This window comes from Brienomyrus brachyistius, chromosome 7 (genome assembly GCF_023856365.1).
Source record: "Brienomyrus brachyistius isolate T26 chromosome 7, BBRACH_0.4, whole genome shotgun sequence".
NCBI lineage: Eukaryota > Metazoa > Chordata > Actinopteri > Osteoglossiformes > Mormyridae > Brienomyrus > Brienomyrus brachyistius.
In genome coordinates this window covers 10,696,975-10,715,307 of record NC_064539.1, presented here as the reverse complement: position 1 = coordinate 10,715,307, position 18,333 = coordinate 10,696,975, and the positions used below count along the sequence as shown (strand labels likewise).

At 39.9% G+C, this 18,333-nt stretch overlaps 1 protein-coding gene across 1 annotated transcript; it reads right to left on the bottom strand.

The window, feature by feature from the left end:
• Positions 1-1,510: 1,510 nt before the first annotated feature.
• ptcd2 (pentatricopeptide repeat domain 2) lies at positions 1,511-10,425 on the bottom strand. The gene is made up of 10 exons (XM_049019208.1): positions 10,294-10,425; positions 9,821-9,910; positions 7,578-7,707; positions 6,534-6,651; positions 5,983-6,061; positions 5,061-5,152; positions 4,637-4,750; positions 4,476-4,550; positions 3,666-3,779; positions 1,511-2,539 (listed from the first exon to the last, which is right to left on the bottom strand). Exons 1-10 carry the CDS (start codon positions 10,403-10,405, stop codon positions 2,312-2,314), a joined length of 1,152 nt encoding a protein of 383 aa, XP_048875165.1. The 5' UTR covers positions 10,406-10,425; the 3' UTR covers positions 1,511-2,311.
• Positions 10,426-18,333: the final 7,908 nt, after the last annotated feature.

The following is an 18,333-nucleotide window of genomic DNA, read 5'->3' as shown; positions in this document are numbered from 1 at the left end:
AACCATTCATTCAATACCAAGTCAAAGCAGTGGTACCCAAGGATTCTCCAAAGCGACACAGTACCAATGGAGTCCAGTCTTCTTCTCAGCTCACTGGATAGCTTCCATGTCTCACAGACGTACAGCAAGACAGGGAGCACCAGGACTCTAAAGACTTGGACCTTCATCCTCTTGCAAAGATATCGGAAGCGCCACACACCCCATTCCAGCAACCTCATGACCCCCCACGCTCTTCCAATCCATCTGCCGACTTCATAGGAAGAGACACCAGAGACACAAATGTCACTGCCGAGGTAAATAAATCTTGCGACAAGGTCGACATTCTCCCCACAGACAGACACACTACTGATAGCTGTGTCTAAGAAGTCATTAAATGCCTGGATCTTGGTCTTTATCCAGGACACCCGCAATCCCAGACACTCAGACAACTTGAGAGCCCCCATCAGAGCCTCCATTTACTCCACTAAGATCATAGTATCGTCAGCAAAGTCAAGATCAGTAAATCTTTCTTCATCAACGGACACCCCACAGCTGCTGGACCCCATGGCCCTGCCCAACAGCCAGTCCATACAAGCGTTGAACAGAGTAGGAGCAAGAACACACCCCCAAATCAACTGGGAAGAATGCAGAGGTTCTCCCTCCACTCTGCACAGCACTCACAGTACCAGTGTACAGGCCATGATGTCCAGCAACTTCGGGGGGATCCTGCAAAGTCTCAGGATGTCCCATAGGGCAACTCAACCAACTGAGTCGAACGCCTTACGAAAATCGACAAAGGCTGCAAAGAACCTCTGCCAATATTTGTGCTTGCACTCGATGAGAACCCTCAGTGCCAGGATACGGTCGACGGTAGATTTCTTAGCCGTAAAACCAGACTGTTCCAGTCGCTGACAGGCGAGCACATGATCACAGATTCTGTTAAGGATGACCCTAGCATAATGCGCTCATTGAAAGGAGTGACACTAAAAGGTGAGTATAGCAGTCATCAGACCGACCGACCAGACCAAAAGTAGGTATACCCACCTACAGAGATCTGACCACTCCCTGGTCTGCATACCTCAGAGTGCTGCCACTGAAACGCGGACTTTACGAAGCTCCCCGGCAGCAGAGGAAGGTGCCGGAGAGAGACAAGCCATTCCACGTGCCTACCTGGATGGGCCGCCTCAAACTGGGACCCGAGTGCCGCCATGCAGCAGGCGATGCCTCAGCACCACACCAGCCCCGACCCCCAACAGGCTTGACTATTAGCTCTCTGACGGTTTTGACTTGTATAGTGACCACCTGCAAAAATTGTGAACATATGGACTAATGAATACAATAATGTACAAACATTGCTAACATGAAAATTACAGAACAAATGTATATTTGTAAATTTAGTTCTGAAAGAATGCATCTTGCAGGAAAGCTCATGATCACAAATGCATTTCGTTCGTCCGTCCATCCATCCATCCATCCATCCATCCATCCATCCATCATTTTTCTAATACATCCAGTACAGAGACTCAAGGCATTCAGTTAATCTTCTTGTAATTTTTTAAGTGCAGCAACATTTGAACGGGATTTTACACCTTAGGTTACATACAAATAAAATTACAGGGGTCTCACAGACCAGAAATAATGACAAGGAGTTTCCAGAAGAAAACACTGATGTGCTCAACAGAACCCTTCACTGCAAATCAGACTACAAACGAACATGGCAAAAAGGGCGAATCCACAAAAACAGCAGTGTGTAGCATCTGCATGCTGACAATAACCAGTTTGTACGTGTTGTAGTTCCAGCTTTATTCAATCCAGGCCAACAGCTGGAACTGCAACATGAGTCAGCAGAGGACAGAACAGCGCACTGCCTCGTTTCTTCCCTCACTATTCAGAAGCCAGTTCCGTGGATGCCGTCTTTAACCCATGTCATGAAATGCAATCAGTTCAACTATACCATAAAATAGAGCGTTTTACCATTAATCGCAGATTAAAGTCTGACTTTCCACACATAACAGGGACAGCAGACTCTAGAAATTATGAGTTCAAGTGGAGGGATCATCTCTAAAAGCAAATGAATTATTATTTATTTTTAAACATATGTCAGAATATCTTATCAAGTAATAAGATATAATAATGACAGGATCTTCATCTCCTGCTTTGAGAGTTAAAAATGAGCAAACACTGTCGCTGATGTTAGACTAGCTACTTTAATGGTGTTGATGGAGTTCGCATCAATGGGTCTCATGCCAGAGGTCTGCACTCTGACAGCAGTAAGGAAGCGGCTGGGGAGGTAGACAGAGACCCGGGGGGCTAAGGAGACCCGGGGGGGGAGTCACTCGGACAGCAGGGCTGAGTGCAGCGGCCTGCCTCCCCGGCGGCCGACCTTCCTTGGCATCAGCAGCTCACTGAAGGGTCTGTGCTTCCCGCTGTGCGTCAGGCAGAGTAGCTCGTCGATGCTCAGCGCTGTCACCTGGCCAGACTCCCGCAGCTGTGCCTGGACACGCTCCAGGCGGCCCTGCAGTGCCGGGCTGTCCTTACTGCGCTGCAGCACCAAGTCTACCTGAATCCAAAGAGAGTGCCAAACCATGCTTCAGGGTCCACTGCCAAATGGATCCATCCATCCATTTTCCAAACCACTTATCCTACAAGGTCGTGGGGGTTCCGGAGCCTATCCCGGAAGCAATGGGCACGAGGCAGGGAACAACCCAGGATGGGGGGCCAGCCCATCGCAGGGCACACTCACACACCATTCACTCACACATGCACACCTACGGGCAATTTTATGTCTTTGGACTGTGGGGGGAAACCAGAGTACATGGAGGAAACCCCACGACGACATGGGGAGAACATGCAAACTCCACACACATGTAACTTAGGTGGAGACTCGAACCCGGGTCCCAGAGGTGTAAGGCAACAGTGATAATCACTGCACCACCATGCCGCCCCCACTTATAATAATCATTTTAGAGAATTATAATACAACACAACAACAGGTGCAAAATCTTGTTACCAGGCACCGTTTCATTCCACCTAGTTCTCATGTCAAAGTACAGCTAGACTTAAGCCTAAAAACCACAAGCTTTTCCTATCTGCTTAAAGCTAACATGCCCTGGAGCCTTGAGCAGCCAGCTGGCCTTGGACTCTCAGGGTTTTTCTTTCCCCTTCGCCCTGGATCCATGTTGAGAGCGTTTGTTTCAAATTTGCACTGAGTATGCTAATGCTATGCTAATGCTGCTCCTGCATTATATGCAAGCGATGCGCAGGAAGGCCATTGGATAAAAACAGAAATGGACCGAATGTAATGACAATGATATTTTTTAAATTATACTAGCACTTCGCATATGTAGAATGCAGCTCAAAGTGCTTCACATATGGGACTGAAATAAAACCAAAAGACAGAGAAGCAACTAAGGTACAAGCCAATGGAATTGTATAAAGATGGAATAGATAAAAAAGATGAGTAAATAAAAACAAAAAGATAGATACAGGATATACATAATATAAAGCAGGGGAGGCATGATGACATCACTGAAATGCTGATGACATCAAACTGCAGGTGTAGGGAGTCACCAGTGGAGCATGACCTCCGGCCCAAAGTCCATTTCAGAAACATTACAGAAAAGAACGGAAAACGAAAACTACCGCAGAGCGTCAGACCAAGCTCACTTTGTGGAACTGCCACTTACCACCTCCTCGGAAAATTCGGGCTTCTTCACGAACGTTGGACTTCTGCAGTCCAGTGCTGATGTCAGAACAGAGAGAATGTCATTCAGAGCCCCATCCATGGCTAATATATACACCTGCACGAAAGACAAAAATATCTGCTACTTATTAACTGCTCCACAACATTCGTGTGTCATGATTCCTGTGCAAAACATTTGCAAACTTTACTCCGAGTGGTCTTAAGGGCACTTTCCATGTCCATGTTTATACTCAGAATGGTCTTAAGGGCACTTTCCATGTCCATGTTTATACTCAGAATGGTCTTAAGGGCACTTTCCATGTCCATGTTTATACTCAGAATGGTCTTATGGGCACTTTCCATGTCCATGTTTATACTCAGAATGGTCTTAAGGGCACTTTCCATGTCCATGTTTATACTCAGAATGGTCTTAAGGGCACTTTCCATGTCCACGTTTATACTCAGAATGGTCTTAAGGGCACTTTCCATGTCCACGTTTATACTCAGAATGGTCTTAAGGGCACTTTCCATGTCCATGTTTATACTCAGAATGGTCTTAAGGGCACTTTCCATGTCCACGTTTATACTCAGAATGGTCTTAAGGGCACTTTCCATGTCCACCTTTGGTTTAGCTGGGGTGTTTATCTGGTTAACATCTAAATAGTGTTATATATTTCAATCCAGTCATTAACAGGAAATAATGGATGGATCGGTGGCTACGTAACTTTCAGTGTGCAAGCGGTGCCTGTAGTATTAATGCATCATGTTTTTAGTATATTTACAGAATATCTGCTTCAGACACAGTGTAGCTTACTTGCAGATTCTGGCTTATTCTGTTACTGGTGGTCATGATCTGTGAAAACAGAGATTTGGCCTTTTCTATGTCCTCCTACAAGAGGAAAAGAAAGTACAGTTCTATCATGCACAGCAAGATCACAAAGTACAGGAGAGCAGTGTAAAGTGCTGCAGACTCACCTGTTTGAGTGCCAGAGCCACTGCAAAGTAGTAGGCATGTCTAGGAATAAGGAAACCTTTCATCTGTGCCTCTTCAAGCATCATGATACAGATTCTGTATGACTTGGCAGTATTCTGTTAAAAATGCAGATTGAGTTACAAGTGTTAAATGTTTAAGCAGTATATTATACTTAAGGTCTCTGTGGTCAGATTCATGTTCTGTAAGGGCACTTTAATATGATGTCTTAAATATAGCTAGTCATCCACATGCTGCCCTGATTTAGCTTCATTATTGTAATACAAACGTAATTGCAACGCAACAAAACAGTGCAAAATAAACACAAAGACCCTTTCAGTCATCAAGGTCAACACAACTGGATAAAGCATGCCAGAATCCCTCAAGTCCGAAAACCAAGGTGGAATATCAAGATACCACAAATCCTACCAGCTTGTAGCAGATAGCAAAGGCCAAAATGAAGGTGTCCTTGTTGAAAAGCACTCCCTGATTCCTCATGTCTGCTAGGACTTCCAGTGCACCTAGAATTGAAGTCACTGCTTTAGATGTCTTACACGTACAGTAGCAGGTTATATATCTGGCCTGAGTGAGGATTTCTGGGTATCCTGGAGGTACTGTGTGTTTAAAAATTATGACGCTGATATTGAAATAGTGGTAGCTTACCTGAGAATCTAAAAAGTCTAAGCAGTACTTAAGTTCAGGTAAATAGCAAAACCTGCTATTTAAATCAGTCAATGTATATGTACTATGGTCTTGTACAAGTGGTTACTGTATTTATTCAGTGCTGGTTTGCACAATTGCTCATTGTAGGCTGGAAGCATGTTAAAAGTAGCTTTTTTTGACACCTGGTTGTGCTTCCCTTATGTGGCCATTGAGCTACCTGTCATTTTAATCAAAGCTAAAATGTCAGCACCCAGGTCAATAAGCAAACAACACACCAATGTTTTCTATATACAGTATGTGTAAAAAGAATTAAAAAAAAACAATTAAGTATAAACATTCAATATTAAAACCATAAACAAACCCCATTAAGTAAAATGAAAGTGAAGATCGAAAGTGACTAGAAGTTTGCACAGAATTGTGGCAGAGTGGCACGTGCCGCTTCATAAATCACATAAAACAAAGATCATTCGCTGACTGGTGCTGAATAAGAGAAACGCAGAATCACGGTCTATTTATAAATGCATTATGACAATCACTATGCATCCTGGAATTGAAAACTTCAAACCACACCCTCGCCTTCATGTCAGACAGCCATTTTTCAAACCTGTTGTGTTTTATTTTATTTTATACGAAGGACCAAAGCATTTTTCCCTGTAAGAGTAGATTTATTAAAACCAGGATCTCTTACTCTCATAGTGTCCTTTCATAAATAGCATGTCCATCATGATGTTGAAGGATGTTGAGTCTGGGAAGAATCCTTTCAGACTCTGAAACAAAGACATAACACACTTGTAACCGGCTTGTCAAAAATGTACCGCAATAGAAAATCCAGAAAAAAATGCATAAATGTGCAGCAAGTATTATTAGTGACTAATGACACACATTTTCACTGCATGTACTAGTTTTATTCCGCCCCCCAAGCCTTTGTTTTTCCCCCACATGCATGAATACATTACTGTTTCTGCTTAATGGAACTACAATATTCTGCCCTGTTAGGCAGCAGCTCCCTCTATTGCTCACTGCTATTTAACATCTCTTATAAGACACGCTGGGATTCGCAAGTCACTACAAGATACGGTCGCTGGTTGGGGGAAAACAAAAAGTCTTTCCTGTGTGCAAAATATTCTATATATTGTGTCTTAGAAAATTGTCTAAAAAAAACTGAAATTCATAAGAGAGATTTCCCTTTCAGGACTAATGAAACCCCAATGAAAAGCCCGGCAGCCCTCGTGAGATCACCTTGTCCTTTATTGTGCATTCCGCCATCTCCTCCATGTTAAGTTCATAGCAAAGCCTCATAAACAGGGGGCCAAACTTGAACTCTGTGTAAGATGCATTTCTGTTGTCGTGATGAAACCTTAACCGATCAACAACGAATTAATAACATTTTGTGCATGTGTGTACACACACACACACACACACACACACGAAATAGTTCAATCAATGGCACAAAACCGGTTCTTGTTATTAGTCGTTCATTTTCTTACCAGGCTGCTGCTTATTCACTTCTATCAAATTACACCACTACAAATGTTCATAGAGCTAAATAACAATTTACTACAGCGTAGTCCCTCCAGAACTCAGGACACCAAATGCATGTCCTTAGTCTACTATGCCATACATTGCACAAAAAAAAAAAAAACTATTTATAAATTGCATTTATTTCATAAACCGTCAAGAAAATATTTTGATATTTGTATTTTCGTTTCATTTTCAACATCGACTGTAAACAAAACAGTCCTATTTCAAAAACAAAACACCTATTACTGGCAAGAAAGCCGTCTTCATATGGATCTATTAAGTCCGTAGTAGTGGCTGCCCACTCAATTAATGTGACATTAATAACTGAAGGGACAAAAAGACTTCTTTAAAACCACTTAATTTATAATAATGGGAAATGATAATAGTTATGGGGAAAAATTATTTTCTGCTGAAACAATCTCTCAAATATAAGCGATAAGCAGTAAATGTTGACACCACATTAATGTCCACAAGTAAACTCACATTGGTTAGACTAATATATACCATTTTCTTCAGTTTTATTCCAGATGATCATTTTATGATCATTCTAAAGAACATGTTATGTCTTTGTGATGCAATGCAGTTCAAGGCCATTCAGTCTCATTCAGTCAGAGTGTCAACTGCATAAATCAATGTTTTCAAATTACTAATCTTTCAAAATTACACATAAAAAACTAACCATGATTACAATTAAAAAGTGCACCATAAAGAAAGAGAGAGAGAAAAACAAACAAAAACAGTTTTCTTCACATATGACCCTACCGACAGATGGCAGCTTTAGCGATGATCATGTCCTCCGGTGTCTGACATAAGTGAAGCAGCACTTTCAACTCGTCTCTTAGGATGAGGTCATTTCTTTGTAGCTTTTGTTGAAACATTTGTATATATTCTCCTGAGGAAAAAAAAATAAAGTTGGTGACGTAAACCAGAGCATACACCCTTTAAAACAAAAGGTATTTGCACTGGGGGGAGCAAAGGAATTGAAGAGAGCTTCAGGTGAGGAAAAAGCATGCAGACAATTGTGTGTGTGGGGTGTTGAGTTGGGGGAAGATCTATTTCGAAATTGCAACTGTCAGAAACAAGTTATGTGAACACATTATATATGTATATATTTTATGATGCTAACAAATTAAACCAATTAAAATGGTGTGAAACTGACAGGCACCCCGTATTGAATACATCAATGTATATGTATTATGGTCTTCTACAGGTGGTTACTGTATTTATTCAGTACTGACTAGTAACAAGGTTACAGTGGGAAAGTTGCTCTGCTAGTAGTGTTAAAAGAAAATGTGATGGCAAAACACACAGGGGGGGGGGCGGGGGGAATCAGGACAAATATATCAGCTCTAGGGGGCCCTGTCAAAAAAAGCCTGAATACCATTGCTCTAAAACATCATACTTACACTTATACTCACAGATACACACACACCGTACACACAGTGTGCTCCATAATGTTTTGGACAAAGACACATTTTTCTTTGATTCACCCCTTTGCTCCACAGTTTAAAATTTCAAATCAAACTATCCATATATGATTAAATTGCACATTCCAGACTTTAAAGTTATTTGTATACATTTCAGTTTCACCATGTAGAAATTTACAACACTTTTCATACATAGTCCCCCTCATATCAGGGCACCATAATGTTTGGGACATTTGGCTTCAAAGCTGTTTGTGATTTACTCAAGTGTGCTTCATTGCTTCATTAATGCGAGGATAAGATACCCAGGCCTGCTTCTAACCATTTGGAGCCATTGTTCAAAATGAGAAGAGTTGTGACCATGAAAGTCAAAAAAGCTATAATGAGTCTGAAAGACAATAATAAGACCATTATAGACATTGGTCAAACTTTAGGATTACAAAATAAACTGTCCGGAATATCATTAAGAAGAAAGAATGCTCTGATGAGCTCAGTAATAACGAAGGGATTGGCAGACCAAGGAAGACCTCCATGCTGATGGCAGAAGAACCCTCAATCTGGTAAAGAAACATGCCAAACGCCTGTCCAACAGATCAGAAGCAGTCTTCAGGAGGCAGGTGTGACTGTCAGAGGCTACTATCCACAAACAACTTCGTGAACAGAAATACAGAGGCTACACTGCAAAATACAAACCACTAGTTACACACAAAAACAGGACGGGCAGATTAAAGGAGCATGCAGAATTCTGGGAAAAGTCTTATGGACAGATGAGACTACCCTGTATCAGAGTGATGGCAAGAGGAAAGTGTGGAGACGAAAAGGAACTGTCTAAGGTCCAAAGCATACCGGCTCACTTGGTGGTGGGGGTGCTATGGCTGGGGCATGTTTGACTGCCACAGCCATTGGCACGCTCATCTTCATTGATGATGTAACTGCTGAAAGCAGTCGCCCAATGAATTCTGAGGTGTGTAGAAACATCTTATTTGCTCAATTTCCACTAAGTGCCTCTAAACATATCGAACGCCACTTCATCCTGCAACAAGATAATGATCCCACACATACTGCTAAGGCAACATGGGAGTTCTTCAATGCTAAAAAATTGATAAAAGTGAAGTCACTGTGAATAGGCAGTGACCAGCTGAGCATGCCTTCCACATGCTGAGGAGGAAACTTAAAGAGACAAGCCCCCAAAGCAGGCAGGAGCTGAAGGTGGCTTCATTAGAGGTCGGGCAGCACATCCCCAGGGAACATACTGCTTTAATATGCACAACACTGCTATATCCAAAAGGACATGCTGTCCTGAGGGGAACTATAAAAAGTATTAGAATTTCTGCATGGTGGAACAGAAATGTATGCAAATAACTTTACGTTGAAGTCTGCAATGTGCACTTTAATCACGGCTGAATTGTTTGATTTGAAATTTTAAGCTGTGAAGCATTAGGGTAAATCAATTAAAATGTCTTTGTCCCAAACATTATGGAGGGCACTATCTGTGTGTGTGTGTGTGTGTGTGTGTGTGTGTGTGTGTGACAGAGAGAGAGACACAGAGAAAGCCAGCAATGTTACCATGCTACTCAGTACCTTTATCTCCATGTTTTAAAGTCATTTCATTTTTTCTTTTTTGGAAATCTTGCAGCTTAATGACATCTTCTGAAAGAAGAGATCTCTTGGCTGAAATTTAAATAGCATTTTATTAAAAGGCCATTTGATAAAAAAAACGTTAAACATTGTGACATAAATGAACATGCAACACCACGAAGAACAAATTTAATTCCTACTTCAAAGTTGAAGCAATTCTAAAACCATATATGACAACACACGCGTGCTATCCAAAACTGGAAACCTGGCCGCATACAAACAATTTGAGAGGGCTAGCAAGTAATAGCATTGACTGCGCGTGCAGTAAGAACATCCATCATAATAGGCAGTTAAGCAATTGTACCGTACAACTAGCAACTCCATGATTTAGAGTATTACTCTAGCTGGCTAAATATTTTAGTGATTGAACAAGTTATCTGAAAAACGTCACAGAAAGAAACATATAAATCACTGACCTCCTAATCTGCACCTCCAGCAGTCTGACTGTTTGATATTACATATCATAGCTTTTAATTTTGTACCATGCAGAAACATTCTGGTACAGCTAATCGTTGAGGTAAACGCCATAACGTCCCTAGACTGTACTAAGTCACGAGGAGTTTGTAAGAATTTAAAAAATTTAAATAGCAATATTTTTAGAATAAAACTTTGAAATATATGTTTCACAATATGATTAAATTCAATAATGGATATAAATTCCACATAAAATGCTGTAATATTAGCAACATGAAGTTATTTACGGTTTCTGTACACCCCTAAAAGATGTAAATGTGGTGTATTCCAAAATGGCAACCTCCATGTGTTTGGTTGTAAATTAATACCGCGCAGATGGAAAAGGCGTTTGATACTGATTGCAAGATGATTAAGTTTTGAAGTGTTCCGTTTTGACATTTATTAAATGTTTTACATTTTGCTATTAAATAAGAGGGATATAACAGAAAATGTAATATCAAAACAATTAATTCGGAATGGATTTTTTTCAAAACATTGCATTAAGATGACACCTGGTGGTCAAATGGTGATCAACAGTGTCTTGGAGAAATCAGTAATAATGGATGTGGCATTTTAAAATAAATATTCAATAATCGTTTATTTGATATGGTCACGTTGTTAATTCATTGAATGCTATTGGGAAAATAGGCCTACGTTTTCGGTGTTGTTATTATGATTAGTGAAGTGCACCGAGTGCTAGTGAAGTTCAAGCATTTTTTTTAAGAAGGGCAATCTGTTCAACTGCGTTTTCTACCTCAAACGTATGCTTCTCACACTCAGAACATCTCCTGCCTTGTAGAATACTAATAAGGCACCAAGGTTTCTGGAAAAGAGAGATATGTATTGGCTAACTGGAATAGATGTGATAATATTGCAGAGTGAGTAGCCTAGTAATCTAGTGGGCCATCTACACTAGACAGATATGGGGTTGAGTGATACAATTAAACCACTGAAGTGGCATCAGCAGAGATACTCTGACCAAGGATTGTTTCAGCCACTCTGCCATCAAAAAACATCAAAGAGTCTGTTTTCATTATCTGCACCAGTCTAATATGCTATAGCTGCTGAGGTTGATGGCTGACAGGGACTGGATTGTGGAAAGTTGAATGAATGAGAGCACAGCACTCAAATGTTAAACACTTCTCTGAACTTCCAAAAATTATAAGTTTGAATCTGGGATTCAATAATGCTGCTATTGCAATGACCCTCACAGACTGTACTGACTTACTGAATGACCTTACTGTCCCTCACGTTCCTCTGAAGATTATTGCATTACTGTAGTGAAGTTGGGTTTCTTCAGTTTTGGATTTTTTCTTTTGAAGTTTATGATGAAGCATCCTGTCTGGAGGAATGATTTTTGAGGCAGAACCTCCCCTTTATGGCTGACGGTTCAACTGGCATGATTTAAGACAGTGAAAACCCGAAGCTACTCTGGCTGTTTTATGGTGGTCACTATTTAATGCAGTTATAGGGGCCCAGCACTTGACAAGGGCTCTTGAATATGTAAAAGTATACATAAAATTGGGCAGAGGGCCCAAGGTAACATTTTGTCTGGGAGCTTCGAATATCTAGGTATACCCCTGTGTGGCATATTTGTAAAAGTTGCTGAGATATTGTGAGCATGATCAGTGACAGAACATATGCGACCTCTTCATCTATTCCTCATGTGTCTAGAAAATTAGTTAGGCATCAATGTTTCCAAAGGTCATCGTGTCTGATATTAAACTTGCTTTCAAAACCTCTGCCATTTCTTTGTCCTTGCTTTCTTGAGACTATGAATCTACCATCGCCTTCAGGGCATTTCCTGATGGAGTGATGTAATTGAGGTCAAGTTTCTGAAGAACATTTCAGAAACTTTTCGTCTTCCATAATAGAATATGGTTGTTAGTACATTAGAATTAGATCAACATGCGCCTCATCTAGCCCCTTTAACCTTATTGTTGGGTAGTAACTAGACATTTTAATATACATAAAGCTGTAATTGAATATGCATCAAATGTACCATATGGTATATAGAAGATAGGTATACCGTTAGATCAAATTGTGTTGTTCTAGCCCTCAAGGAGTCTGGATGTTTTTCCTTGGAGTGCCACCTCATTGTCCTTGCATTATTACAATATGACAGATGTTGCTGGCAAAGCAAGCATTTTACTTGCTTTCCCACAACAACTTCAAAGTGACCCCATACATCTCAACACAACTAATGACAAAGGGTTGGGACCCAAGAGCACAGTTTATTCTACAAATCCAAAGCACTACTTCAAAATCAAGGTTATTGTGCAGGCAGAGGTTAAACCAGGAACTAATGGAAAAAATGGAAATTACTCAGATATATGAAAAAAACTGGTAATAACATGGCTTGGTGCAAGACACTCAAATGCTTGAAGTAAGACTTTGCAAAGAGCTGTGGTTTACACAGATTTATATAACTCTGTTGTGCGGCAAAGTAAGTGATGTTAGGTAGCACAAGACTGGGTGATATAAATGATATATTAACTTATCGTCATATAAAATTTAAATGATAAGAAAATTAGGAACTTCAATAAGCTATCAATAAGCACCATTGGAGGATAGCACATATCAGTCTATCACATCACAGAAACAAATGCAATTTCAATCATGTTGTAATCTGTTAAGAACAGACAGCTTATGCCCAACAAACTTGCAGTAGGGTTGGTTGAGTTGGTGGAGCACACCATATGGTACTGTTTTGGTAATATACACTAGCGGCTAAAATTGTAGAAACACTTCCAGTTTTTAGACATTGCAAAACTTTATTCCAGTTTCTCAGGTTAATTATTTAATCATCCAGTGTATAATATCTGTAGCATGACTGTTTATAAACATTACAGCCAGTAACCATGTAGTACTTTTAAAGCACAATGCCAAAAATGCTGGGTGTTTCCACAATTTTGACCACTCGTGTTGTATGGAAGACATAAGTGTTTTCTCTGAGGAAGCTTCAAGTGCTGGTGATGAAAGCAGCAGCTTTAAAAAGACAATATTGTGGATAAACAATGTGAAAAGACAACGGTGGTATGGTGGTTCGTTTTCCAGTTTAATGTCTGACACACAACATGCTGGTGCTGTGTACTATAAACTCTGCAAAACGGAACTGGAAATATTAAAATAAAAAATCACCGCTTGAAGCATTGCAGAATGTAAGTTTACAGAATGCAAGCGCATATAGTCGCAAACATCAGCAATTAGGGTTTCAACTTTCAGTCGGAAGAAATGTGGGACAAATCGCTTCCCATATTGGTTAGAATAGTATACAGCATTTTACTTTTCATTATGGGATGGGTGACAAGTCTACCAGCAACATCAAATCTGTTCTCTGGAATGACATCAAAACTAGCAACCAACCATACTTTAAATATTTTCTAATATTACACCCAATGACAAAAAGTTTATTACTGATTTATTTATTAAAATTAGATTTCAGTTTACAGCCCATTCAATTTTTTCGCCTTTTTTCATGGTTTGAATCTTTTTAAGGCGGGGCTGGAGGAGAGGTCGGTAAAATGCATATTTTGCGTGATTGTCTGTTAACAAAAGGTGGTAACATTTGGCAACGGGGGCTCCTCTTTAGTAAATACCGCAGTGGGCCCCCTGCTAATGTTGTCACGACAGTGCGAGGGCTGCTAAATTTGGTCAACTGGCTGGAGTCAGATTTTTAATTGGAGACAAGTCTGCTCACACATACACACGCATTTACATGTATGTAACAGTTTTATTACCTCGTAAATTGCCTGTAGAGTTTGGAAACTACACCAGTGCTTTTGATATAGCTAATTTTAGGTTTATAATGGAACAGTACAGATTTGGTGTAAAATTAATTGCCTTAGCGTGAAAGTCTGAAAGTGTGAGAATTGGCAAACCAGCACTCCTATAAAAGTCATTAACCAAAAATACTGAACATAGCGACAACATTCCAACAGTTTATTTAGGTCTGTTTGATAGGGAAATTATAATCCTACGTGGCAGTGTGATCTCAAATATATTATGCTATATTAGTTACCCCATGCCTATACCTTCAGTATTTAGATAAAATAATAGTTTTGGAAATGTAACAAGTAGCTTGTACTTGTACACTTAAGTCAAAGAAAAACTACACAAATATTAGTCTGCAATGATATTTTTGCTGATAACCATATAATGTATTGCATTCCCAATTAATGTGGTCACATGACTTCAGAATAATATACTGAAACACAATGATTCAAATGAATCAAAACAATTTTGAAACAGCGTTTCGAGTTTGACATCACTGACTTGTAACAGTTGGTTAACATCAACTTGATACACCAAGCTGACTATTACTATTTATGCATTTTTTTCTCTCTTATTGTTCTGGTGTGGTGCATCTAGGTTAGGTGTACTGGGATTTCTGTGGGGGGCTGGAGAGGAGACAGTGTCCTTGATAACAGCAAAAACATTCTTCCAATATTTTTTGAAACTGCATAATATGAGAATTATGTGCTTCTGATGCCAAGTTTAGTGAAATCAAACTGATTCACAGAATTTAATAAAAAAAAAAACTCATGTGCATTTTAATAATGACCCATCGCAAGCCTATACAAAATTATAAATGCATTTAATAGCAGATAATTTTACTTCCACATTTAGCTTATAATGTGGAATTTATGCTAAGTTCGAGTAGGTTTGGACATTATGTTATTAAAGCATACAGTAAGAAAAAAGGCTTGCTGCTTTGTAAGCACAGCATTCTTCTATAAGTCTGGAGTACATATGTCTCCCAAAATTATGTTAATCAAAATCGTGTGCAGCACTACAGATTAATTCCTACTTTGAGGTTGATTAAGAGAAATACTCACTGTGGGTGATAAGAACAAAGTAATTAATAAAATTACATTTATTATGCTCAGAACATTCGTAATTTTATGGGCATTCTGTACAATTTAATAGGATGTATTTTGCCACAAAGCCTGAACTATTTATGCTCAGGCATAAAACCTATTCACTGACTTCCCCCTCCTTGCTATACATAAATAAATTCACTTTAAACTGTAACCATAAACAAATCACTTTTGTTTTTATATTATTGTTATATATTGTTTCATATATTTTATATTTTTAAATTAAACTCAGTTATTTATGCATTCAAGATTGATTAATATTGGTTAATTGGTTAATATTGGGGGGTGGCATGGTGGTGCAGTGGTTAGCACTGTCGCCTCACACCTCTGGGACCCGGGTTCGAGTCTCCGCCTGGGTCACATGTGTGCGGAGTTTGCATGTTCTCCCCGTGTCGTCGTGGGGTTTCCTCCGGGTACTCCGGTTTCCCCCCACAGTCCAAAAACATGCTGAGGCTAATTGGAGTTGCTGAATTGCCCGTAGGTGTGCATGTGTGAGTGAATGGTGTGTGAGTGTGCCCTGCGATGGGCTGGCCCCCCATCCTGGGTTGTTCCCTGCCTCGTGCCCATTGCTTCCGGGATAGGCTCCGGACCCCCCGCGACCCAATAGGATAAGCGGTTTGGAAAATGGATGGATGGATGGATGGTTAATATTGAGTACAAAATTTTATGCATCAGCTTAAAATCTTATTGTTTATAGAGTTAAATTTAGGAACTTTTATGAATGGACATTTCTCGCAATGACAAAATGGTAAAACAATAGTTGATGTGAAGTGAATTCAAGGCAGATAATATTTTGGCTGTGGAGGTTGATGTGTGACATGTGCAATTAGTCATTTTTTGTTTTTCCTAGCCAACAACTTTAGCATTTCTCCAAACATATGATGATCCACTTTAAGATGAGTACATGTATGAAAGACTCAGAACAAAAGTTTGTTTACACTGTATGTGTGTGGGTGTATGTTCCCTGTGGCATTGCTCTCTCATATTGTCTAATGCTGGTCAGGCTGCAGCAGGTGTTGCTCTGATTAAAAATAACAATGACAATGCCTGCAACATACTGAGATGGTGGATGTCCAGCTGGTAGCTGCTCAGTTTCCTCCCAGTCGGCAAATTCTACCGAGGATGATTTGTTGGTAGGGCTGCCAGACCCCCCCTCCCCCCACCCAGAATTTACTTCTTGCTACAGGCCTGAATGCAGCCTTCTCACACTTTTAACTGGTGCTTTAAGACATGTCTGCATCTCTGTAACAGATCGGTTTAAATATAATTTTGGCGGAGTGTATAACACTGGTATGAAGTGCAATTTCTCCGGTCGGTGAAAATCACTGTCGCAGATTTACCCAGCTTCAAAATAACTTTTTCTTGGCAGGCCTAGGAGCTAGAATCTGGCATTATGAGATTCTCATCATGACGCAACTATTTAAATCAGTGGTAACGTCTTTTACATGAATTGGAAAGGGGACAGTTTAAAACGGAATGCTGTGGAAGTATGCTGCACAGAGGAGAGGAGCAGTGTGCGCCCCATCAATAAAGACAGTGTACAATGAATCAATTGTTTGATTTGGGCTGTCACAGTAAACGAATTATTACTAACAATTTTTACTGAGAAAAACTGATAAATATATATATATATATATACTTTCCATTAGAATGAGTAATGCATTACTGACACATAAAGCACGATAAAAAAAAACCTATAGAATAAATGTTTTAATTTCATATAATGATGTGTAAAACATAATACACAATTTTACCACTGTCCTGTGCACCAGAATGGCAGGAAGGTTAAACAATGGTTAGACATTTATTTTTGGGTTTTCAATTTGATTCTGTGCCATGCTTTTAGAAAAGTCTGCCAATTTACTCAAGAGGCATTCACTGCCCCAGCTATAAATTTCATAAATAATGAACTAATCAGAGAAGGAGAGAAATTAAAGGCAGAGTTTATTGTAAGATTCCCATGGTGTAGAACTTGCAGAGCTCTAACATCTATGGACAACATTGTGGATTAAGTTAAAGAGTCAGACAGGAAATTTGTCATGATAAATCTTAGAGCAGCAATATATCACCGTACCACCACTTCATAGGCAGGGATAGTCTTATTGCCACGTAGCCGTGGCAACGGGAGCTCACCCCATCAGCTGGCATTTTCCTTCTAGCCAATCAGATAAGGGACTTTTAAACACTGAATTATTGATGTGGTCTGAGGTTTGCACATTGACAGAAAGTCTGGAAATTTGATGTAAATAAAATAAAGTGTTCACAACTCTTCCCTGAAAGCAATTGTGATATAGTGCCCATATTCAAAAAAGTGGATAGAAGTAATCTAGCAAATTCCAAGCCAATCAGTTTAACTTGCATAACTGGAAAAGTAATGGAAGCTATTATCCAAGTGAAAATGTTAGATTACCTGGATTCAGATAACATTCTGAGGGATAGACAACATGGATTTAGGAGAGGTAGATAAAATTTTAACAACTCTGAGCTATTAGTTAAGTTCTCCCCAAACGAGCTTGATGGGCCGAACGGCCTCCTCTCGTTTGTGAATTTCTTATGTTCTTATGACACCTTCAGTGTCTATACTTGTTTAAACGAATCCCTTTTTTAACTCATTTGAAATAAAGGTGCAAGTAGAATGTGTAACATTCTCCTATTTGTAAGGGTAATTTAATGTTTCAAGTGGTGTGTTACATACACATTAGAACAGAACATACACCTACTCTGTACACTGTCTGCAGTTGGTGAATCCATTGTGTTTTATTAAGATTCAAAAGAAAAAACTGAAAAAATAATACAGCTGGTGCAAGGTGGTGAGGTGGCGGTCCTTAGCGACCGCCTTCCGAGTTGGCGCCTGCTGGGCACGAAATGGGTGAGAGGGGGGCGGCGACACCTGTTACGCACTACTGGGAGACAGGAGTGATGAAGTAAAAGGCAGGGAGGGTAAGGAAAAGAAAAAAACAGCAACACCAATGACTGACAAAAAAACAGCAATGGGAAGAAATGAAAAAGGCATCAGTGGCACTGTTACCTCAGCATCCCTGGCAGCACCGTCCTGCACGACCCCCTACAGCTGTGGGGATATTTGGCACCTCGTTCTGCATGATTCTGGTTCTGAAAGCGCCC